At 42.9% G+C, this 9,860-nt stretch overlaps 1 protein-coding gene across 1 annotated transcript in view; it reads right to left on the reverse strand.

Annotated features, from left to right (window-relative positions):
* LOC124263219 (regulatory-associated protein of mTOR-like) overlaps nucleotides 1–9,769 on the reverse strand; it is a 48,247-nt gene extending 38,478 nt beyond the window's left edge. Inside the window, 6 exon segments of the mRNA XM_046697807.1 lie at nucleotides 175–350; nucleotides 635–781; nucleotides 1,266–1,346; nucleotides 1,630–1,790; nucleotides 2,010–2,112; nucleotides 9,505–9,769. Coding sequence (XP_046553763.1) covers nucleotides 175–350; nucleotides 635–781; nucleotides 1,266–1,346; nucleotides 1,630–1,790; nucleotides 2,010–2,112; nucleotides 9,505–9,654 — 818 coding nt within the window. The 5' untranslated portion in view covers nucleotides 9,655–9,769.
* Between the last annotated feature and the right edge of the window lie 91 nt (nucleotides 9,770–9,860).

Consider the following 9,860-nt stretch of genomic DNA (forward strand, 5'->3'; position numbering starts at 1 on the left):
TAAATAAAAGAGTTTATTTATTGTACAATCTTTTTATTCAAAAACATTGATACAACTGTCACAGGACATTTTCAGCTCGGAAAATGCATAATATGTACCCCAAGGACGATCTCTATGAAGAAGAATGACATGTTTATCATGGCAAACATCATTCATGAATGAAAGGAAACCTACCATCTCAGGGCTATTTTAATTGGTGTAGTTAGACATGATGTGAAGAGGTCAGCAGGTAGTTCTGGATTCATGGGTAGCAGTTCCTTGGCACCACAAGCAGCTAGTTGTATGCAGTGCTTGTTGGAGGAGGGGGGACCCTGGCCACTATACCACTGGCTGCCGTTTGTGGTTTCACTCTGAACAAAGAACATATCACCCACTGTGACATTCTACCTAAAAACGATATGATTGGCTTATGGTATCATTTTAGTCCATTGTAACTTAACATGGTAAATAGATAGACCGATAACATGTTCACGTAGTTCTCATGCTAGACAACACCAAAACCAATGATACTAAACTCAGGCTTCAAACAAGTGTCAAATCTCCTACCGCTATGATGAAACACAAAACATTTCAGTTGAAACTGTTATCAAAACAAGTGTCACCAACAGTAACCAGTAAAGTTACATTAACTTACATCCATTTCCTGGTCCCTCTGTTGAGAGAACTGTCTAAACGACTCCACAATGATGCCGGCGTTGGAACAGTCGAAAACGTAGATGGAAGGACTCCCCATCCAAGTCTGCAGGTCATACACTGACAGTGGTATGTACTGAGTGTAACTCTGAGGGGACAAACATCATCATCCTTGTTTACACAGTTACCATGGTTACTTCTGTCAGCTTACATTGTATATACAGGAACAGTGTGGTCACTTTTTCGTTGTTGTTTCAACATGTTCAAATACATGGGATCATGTCACTTTGGATACTAGGCAAGAGAATTAAACGGAAACCACACAACAAAGTTTGGTTTTCATGTGTGACAGACATTTGTTTTGCACCATTACAATAAATGGTTTATCCACCACTTCTAAGATAATTCCAGCAATGTAACAGGTCAAGACACAAGCATCCATTCAATAAAGATTTTTGTGTTCGACTTGCACATGAGATACGTCCGATATCTGAATGTACGCCGACATTCTCAAACATGCACTGATAACGGCAGATAGTTAACCAACTAGAGTGCCATCTGTGAAACAGACGTTGCTTCTTCTGACCATTCATAAACCGTACCAGTGCTATCATCCAGAATAACATAATTACCTTGTTAAAGACCCAAATTTCTCCATTTACTGTTGGACGAGGTACACCATGGCCATTATAGTGAAACAGGACCCTCTCCTCCTGAAACATGCAGCATACTTTAGCCATAGTACTAGTGCTAGAAGCTACCAGGAGTTATCTATTATTTAAGCTTGAGGTCACAGGAATCAGACGTTATTAGAATGAAAGTATCTTTCAAACTATTCACCAACAGTTTGCTTTCTATCATGTCTATAGCATGCTGAGTGTAACCAGTGACGACAGTTTCCCAGGACTGAAGTATCTACATAGATGATACTTGGTCATTTTTATCGATTACCGGTACATTAAGTTTGGAAAAGGAACAGGATGAGATACCCCCTACCTTGGCATTCCTCCTGAGAGACGTACAGAGTTTCTTGACCTCATCTACTGTTGGGTCGAGGCTCTGCTTGTATCGAGCTCTGGGCTGCCATCGCTCATACTGTTTCTGCAGATTGCCTCCAATGGACTCCAAGGCCTTTTGGGGGCTTGTGGAGAGGGGATCTGTTCACAGAACCATCAACTATCACCATGGTGACCACTGTGTTAACTATTGCTTGCGATTAAACAACTGCTCAATGAAAATAACCTGTTCCCAACTTCCCATTTAAAAAGAAGACAGTCTGATCTTAGAGCTTTAGCATAATTAATATTTTATTACATTGTAGTGAAGTCTCAATTTATTCATTTGTCCTTATGAAGTCAATCTGAATAGTGACAGACCTATCCAGCATTCCAGTCTTGCACAGGGAGATGTCTTCACTACATCTGGAGGGTCAACACCAACATTGAGACACATGACTAGAGCCACACTGACGGTCTTCATCTGAAACAATGCACACCCCAGGTACTATAATATATTATACTTATCTCAGTGTTCTGTGTTGTTTTACACTGAAGTCATCACAAGGGGTGTAAATGTGTAACGCAATACGATCACTGTGAATCAGTTTTAGTGACATAGCAAGATCACTTTGGTAGTTTCCTGTTAAAAATGTTAATGACTGCATATGACATTCAGAAAGGTTGAGTATTACATGAAACTTTTACATGGCCAAACACGAATGTAGGTCATACCAAACAACAGAAGTAAGGCAGCTGCTGGAAATATTTTGGACCTTAAATTCTAGATCTTGGGGAAATTGTTATGCAGTAGAAGTCACTATACATTACATTACATAGTGCTTTCTAGCATGTTGTACGTTCAATACATTGCAATTCGGAATTCCTGCCAATACCCATCCCTTGTCAGTATGAAGACAGTTAATCAATTGTTTCACTGAAAGTAACCATGGTGATCATGCTGACTACCCCAAGCCAATGCTTGAAGATTATTCAAACCTTCGTCTCTGCGAAGGCAGTTTTCTGTGCTGACTGAAAACTCTAATATTACTGGAAACAAGCCATGACCGATCAATATTATCAGGGTGACAGTGTTGGTCAGGTGTATTCCCTCATGCCTACTGCCCATCATTGCATCTCAAACACTGATCTTACTTCTGATGATGGTGTGATGTCTTTATTTTTGTAAAGTTGTAAATTTGGTCTGTGCCCTGTTTGACCTGCCATTTTCACTAGGGTTTAATTAGGGTGAAAAAGGATTCAAAATGTACATCAGAGATGACTGGAATGTCTGGGGAACATAACTCTGCAGAGGAACTCCAACCAACTGTCAAAAAAGAGCATTTTCCTCGTCTTGATTAATAATTGTTCCCTTCACTAGAAAATGTGTCTACAAACTGTTGTGCCTTATGTATACTGAAATCCATTAGAAATGCATCACCAAATTAAAACTTGTACAAACCTGTAGAGGTTACTGATTCTTTGAAGAAAGTCTTCCTTGGGGTACATATAAGCATTTAAATGTCCATTTTAAAAAACCTACGACACCTGCAACTATATCTTAATAAAAATATTTACAAAACAAAACACATGTTTTTGTCTTGTTCGACCACCCCTACAGGGCCCCTCAGGACCCCCTACAGCCAAGAGCAGGTAACTCTAGCCATCTACCTCGCACCTCACTTTTCATGCTGAACGTAATCAGACAGAATGTGGGGAGGTGGGTATCTGTACCCCAAGGAGGACTTTCTTCAAAGAATCAATAACCTCTACAGGTTTGTACAATTCTTTTTCAGAAGAAGTCCTCCTTGTGGTACATATAAGCATAAGACAGACTCCCAAAGATAGTGTGTCGAGAGCGGCAAAACAGACCCCAGGGCTCCAGATATTTTTTCATGATCAGGAGTAGGTACTCCTTATTATTTCAATATGTAATGTAAACTCAAAAGCTCAATCGGCAAGAGAGGTACTACTCTGCCCACTGTGGAGAACTGTCTGGCCAAACTGAGCATGCTCACGTGTGTGTTTGTCCAGCTGATAATGATGGATGAACGTACTCAGCCGGCTCCAAATAATGGCGGGGCAGATCTCCTCAATGGGCAGAGCCGCAGCATATGCCTTAGGGGTGGCCACTACCCTAACCAAATGAGCTTTCAACCCATCCGGGGAAGTTAAGCCTTTGTTAATATAGCAACATACAAATGGCAGAGACAAGCCACCTAAAAATGATCTGCTTGTTCGCCGGAAGGCCAGCATTACCACCGCCATAACAGCAGAACAGTTGTTCATCCTTACAGATAGATGCTGTTCGTTTGATATAAACCTTAAGTGTTTTATGGACATCTGAGATGTGAGCGTGTTGATGGTAGGTACTGGACGATGGAGGCTGAGTGAAAGCCAGAAGTTTGATAGGCTCCGTTACATGAAAGGAACCTGCCATCTTAAGATGGTACAAGTCTGGCAACCGAATACTGACCCGATCCTTGTGAAAAACGGTTAGCTCAGGAATTGCATGAATGTCACCGACCTGTCTGCCAGACATTACCATCACAAGAAAGGCTGCCTTCCAACTTAACAGCTGGAGAAAGAGAGAGGCTACAGATTGTAAAAGAGAGGACCGGACATCCAATCAAAAACGACTGACAAGTCCCAAAGGGGACATATCCGCCCGACAGTCGGATGGACAGACAGGTATGTGAAAGGCAGAAATAGCTGTGGAGTAGCCTCTGATAGTAGAAGCGGCGAGACTGGCTTCTAACCTAGATTGCAAAAACTCCAGCAAAGTGACTAAATCTGTAGAAAAGGGATCGAGATTCCCCTGCCGACACATCAGCGCACATAACAAGCCCATCTATCCTCATATCTAATGTTTGTTGAATCCATCCGCGAAGCCAGAAATGTGTCTGCAACTGAAAGCGAGAATTCCGCTCGCCTTGAGGCGATTCTGGACATTGGCCAAGCCACCCACTGAATCCTGGGATTCGGGTGGGGCACTCCATTCTGGGATAGTAGGTCCCGTAACAGGACTGGAAGCTGAGCCAGAAACCTGATGAGTACCGGAAACCAGCGTTGCGCCGACCAAAGGTGCAAGGAGTACAAGTAGTCGAGCTGGTTGGGGGGCAAGCTGCAAGAGGACCCTTGTAATCAGGGGTAACCCAGCCTGCGAGGGAGGCATCCATCTGAATTGAGAATGACGGCACTGGGGTCTCCAGGGGGAGCCCACTGGATAGATTCCCGGCGTCTGTCCACCACCGCAAGTGAAGAATTTACCACTCCGGAGTCATGAGAAGCCTCTTGTAACTCTCCGAGTGAGACCACAACTGCGCTAACGCCTGCTGTAAAGGTCGCATCCTCAGATGTGCACGCCAAACTATGTCCACAGTCACCACCATGTTGCCTAGCAACTGGAGCCATGTCCGCGTTGAGGCCCTGGGGGACTTGAGGAATTGCAAAACAACCCTCTGAATTATGAGGTCTCTCGAGTGAAAGACCATGCCCCGCTGTGTCTTGAATCTCGCACCCAAGAAAACCAGATCCTGCGTCGGAACGAGTTCTGATTTCTTGAGGTTGATAATCCAACCCAACTTGGTGAGAATATCCATCACTGCATGTGTCACATTGTGTGGCTTCTCGCCTCAAGTGAGTGGCAAGCGCTCTGAGTAGCCAGTCGTCGACATTACTGACAACACCTGGCAACCTGCGCTGGAATTAACATAAGTTTGGTAAACACCCTTGGCTCTGTGGAGATGCCGAATGGGAGCTTACAAAACTGATAGCCAAACTGAAGTACCAAAGGTATTTCCTGAAATCAGGGTGTATTGGGACATGAAGGTATGCATCTTTGAGGTTGATTGACGTGAGCGAATCCCCTGCCTCGACAGATGAGATCACTGAGCGCAGTGTCCATCTTGAAAGATGTGTCCATCTCTATCATGTTGTTCAGCCCTTTGAGATTTAGTATGGGTCTGAACCCTCCATCCTTCTTGGTGACCAGGAAATAAGTGGAGTAGTACCCCCCATTTTCCTGCCCCAACGGAACCATCTTGATGGCTGCCTTGTCCAGCAATGACTGGACCTCGGCACGGAGCGTGTCTGCCTTCTCCTGTGATGTCGGGCCTCGCTTCCACTGCGGCAAATGGCCATTCCTGAGTGTGGACAGGACCCAGGGATTTGAGGTGACTTTCTCACACTCCCGAAGGAATATGGAAAGTCAGCAGCCAACAGGGATGTCGGGTAAAAGGCAATGGATCCCAGCAGTCTGCAATGCAACGACTGCATGCGCTGGGTCTTCTGAGGGTACCCAAGGATAATGTACTGGGAAGCCGGGGCCGACTTCCGCTTCCTCTGAAAAAGCTGCTGGGACTGAGTAGCCTTGCCCTTACCTTTGCCCCTGCCTTTGTGAGTCTGCAGTGGAGCAGTCCACTTAGAAGATTCCTTCACAGAAGTGGAAGGATATGCAGTGGCAAGGACTGGGCCCCAGAAGTGGAGGGTTGCTCAACTCCTTGAATATGCTAACTGCTTCTGCAGCCTCCTATACAACTGTCAAAGCCCCCAGAAACAGGGTAGAACCCATCCGGTGGGGAAGTGACAGAGGCACCTGTTGCGTAGCCGGCAAATACCGGGCTACAGACAACCAGAGCCAACGGAGGCCCATAACAGCGTTCATTATAATATTGTGGGTTTTTTTTGCAAACATTTTTATTAACATATAGTTAAAACTGTCGTAGGTTTTAAAAATGGAAATTTTAATGCTTATATGTACCCCAAGGAGGACGTCTTCTGAAAAAGAATTCATATCGCCGTGACCAATGAAGAAAAGAACTAGTCTGTACTGTGATCTAAATTGTCAATCATGATGGAAACACAAGAAGAAGGTAAAGAAGTCATTCATATTTTAGTGCAACCATGAATAACAATAACAATGACGGGGGTGCAATTAAAATTTCACACTCAAAAGTTTACACAGTCAATGTCAGTAACAGATATAGCCACCTTTTCCATCTAGCACAGTTACGTTACACATCTCACAAAGTGAGTTTGCAAATCATGGACGCTATTTCCTTGTTCCCAAGTGAAAAGTCTTCTCTCCATCTTATCCCACATGTTCTACTGGTTCATTGATGGCTATGGCAGGAGAGGAATATTGTTTGATGAAGATGGTTCAGGTTGTATCTAGCAGTATGAGGGTGGAGCATTATCCTGTTGCGGAATGTGAAGACGTTGATTTGCTGCCATATGTGGAACAAATATTATTTTCAGTACCTCCACTATGTATTTTCAGCTGTACATATGCAGAGAGGTGTTCTGCCATGGACATTAATCCCTCCCCAAACCATAATGCTTCCACCACCCCATAGGTTCACCTGTTGAATGCAACAATCAGCATAACATCCTCCATGTTGATACTGTACCCTGATGATTCCATCTGCATGACTGAGATGACTTGTCAGAAAAAGAGAACACCTTCACACATCTAAGGATCCAGTGCTGATATGTACAGCACCTTAGTACGTTGTCGGTATCTTGAGTGAGTATCTGACCAATATATGGTCTACGCGCATGCAGTAATTGCTGACACAATCAACTCTGTACCGCTTAGGGGGTGATTCTCTTTCGTCCACAGATGGTAGTGTCTGTTCGGGAAGCTGTCTTGAACTTGTTCCATAAGTGAGTGAGGGGGATATGACGATCTTGGGTTAAGGTTGCGACACATGGTTGTACTTGGCATGGTCGATCACTGGTTGTGCCAGTTTGTCATAGGCGCAGTGATAACCTGACATTTGTTGAATTGACAGGTAAACTCTTCTGCTGACCTGTAGACAAAACAGCCTCAAGGAACACAACAGCTCTTTTCTCTCTCATCAGATGATAAATGTGACATAATGTAAAGTCAACAACATAGTGCTGTTCAAAACTAATTTTGGCATGCAATTGAATTAACTGTCAGTGGGTAGTGGTAACTGCCACATTTGGCCTACCTTTAGAATACAGCACCACAAACTTTAAAAATACGTCATAATACCTTTTTACGTAATGTAATGTGATTTTGTTTGAAAGCACGTTCTCGAAACAATGCCCTATGACGCCTGCATGGCAACACAGTTTTCTGGCTCAACGAGTGCGTATAAGCTCCGCTCACTGGTGTTTCATCTCTACGAGCTATGTCATTGCATAAGCCCAACGATGTTGAGAGTTTCCAGTGGTTGTATACCAGCAGATGCGCAATGTTTTGCAAGCACCAGTTTGAAATATTTTTTCCTTTTTCACTAGTACACTCATATTTACTTGTATTACGGGGTGCTGAGATGTTATGTTTTGTGTATTATTGTATTTTGCATTTTTTAAATTTACAAATATGTTTTTGTCATTCAGTAATTTGCACCATTACATAGAAAGTTTTTTATTAGTATTTTATTTTTCGAAGCGGTAATAATGCATTACACTGGACACGTCAGTCATGTTTGTGCCTGTTCGGTCAATGCATTCTATTTATTTGGATTAATTCAAGGGTTAGGGTTAGGGTTAGGGTTAGGTTAGGTACATGTCCGGTGTAATACGTGAGTACCATTTGTTGTTTTTCCTTTTGCATTTTAATACTGCGTGTTCGGTCAATGCATTCTATTTATTAGGATAATTTCAAGGGATTAGGGTTAGGGCTGAGGGTTTAGGGTTAGGGACCTAATCCAATATAATAGGTACATGTCCGGTGTAATACGTAAATACCATTTGTTGTTTTTCCTTTTGCATTTTAATACTTTTTTTCACACAAAAACCGGAAATCAAAAACGTCAAAAGTACACTATGAAATGGTTTAATGTAGAAATTTTGGGCTAATGGAAATTGGCCTGGAATTTGCACTCAAGCCTCTTTCACACGCAACATTTGTTCAGTAATGATTCGAAGGCTAACTCACCCTCGTGCCGTCACTACACATGCTCATGTCTCCCTCGTTCCTTAGTGCGATCCACATTATCCTTACAGTGTTCCCTACATCACTTTTCTGTCACAAAATCACCGATTTATATAAAAGCGCGTCATTCATGCATGCACCGTGAAATCTACGCCTAACGCCTGACGTCAACAACCCTTTTCAGTTTGAGGCATATCGGCTCATTCCCGCCGCGACGTTATCTTGTAGATTATGGAATGGGACTGGTGTGCCAAATGGCATCGGGTCCATTCGGCAGGTGTCCGTAGATTAAAATCACGAGACACCAAGTCTACCCGTAACCTTCGTAATTGTCCGTGACCTATTCGACTCTTTACGTTCATTTCCGTGACGTCACAGGAATGACTCGATACATTTGCACATTGTGCAACAGTGTGGACGTAGCTCAGACGGTTAGCTGTCAAGCTAACAATCCGAAGGTCGCGGGTTTCGCGTCCGACGGGTTCTCACAAACTGGTTGCTTGTCTTAATGACACGTGACCGACGGAAGAGATCGTCCTCACGAGAAGTTGTGGTGCTGTATTCTAAAGGTGCTCCCCACATTTTATGCATTTTCAAGTGATCTTCACAGGAAGACTTAATTTTCAGCAAATGCTGAGGCACTTGATCACACTTTGATGTATCATGTTTATCAGATGACTATAAGCACAATTTAGATTCAAAATTCGTTTAGGGTATTCCATGATCAATGATAATAAGGTGATGCGTATCTAATGGATTTCAGTATACATAATTTGCTTACTGCGCTTGATGTGCTTATGTGACAACTTGTCAAACTTTGAAAACGAAGTTTACTGGTAGTAGCAATCTTGTGATGACAAATGCAGTATGTTGACTACGGGTACATAGTGTGACACTTATTGTAAACAAAGAGGTATCCTCGTTCAGGTATACTATCCATAAAAATTTCATGACAATCATGCTAACCCTTTCTTTCATCCTCCATGTTTCTGTTACTGGACGAGAACCTTCAATCTTTTCCGTGTGTCTATTTTCGTTGAAGGCAACTGGTAACTGCCAGTCCACCAACTCCCCCTTCCCTTCTTCATACACGTCAACCTCATTTTCACCTGCCATGTTAATTTTCTAGATGTGAATCTTTCGAAAGCTTGACGGAAATTGTGTTAGAAGGTGTAATCAAGGAATTATTTCCATGCGTAAATTTCTCACGGACGGCATGGGCATCCGCCATTTTGTCTGTTATTGGAAGAGAATACCCTTTAAATATAACATTTTTCCAAATCGTATACTATTTTATAGCAAACAAATTATTTTGTAATCTA

Source organism: Haliotis rubra, unplaced genomic scaffold (assembly GCF_003918875.1).
Source record: "Haliotis rubra isolate DU_JTF1 unplaced genomic scaffold, ASM391887v1 Scf871, whole genome shotgun sequence".
NCBI lineage: Eukaryota > Metazoa > Mollusca > Gastropoda > Lepetellida > Haliotidae > Haliotis > Haliotis rubra.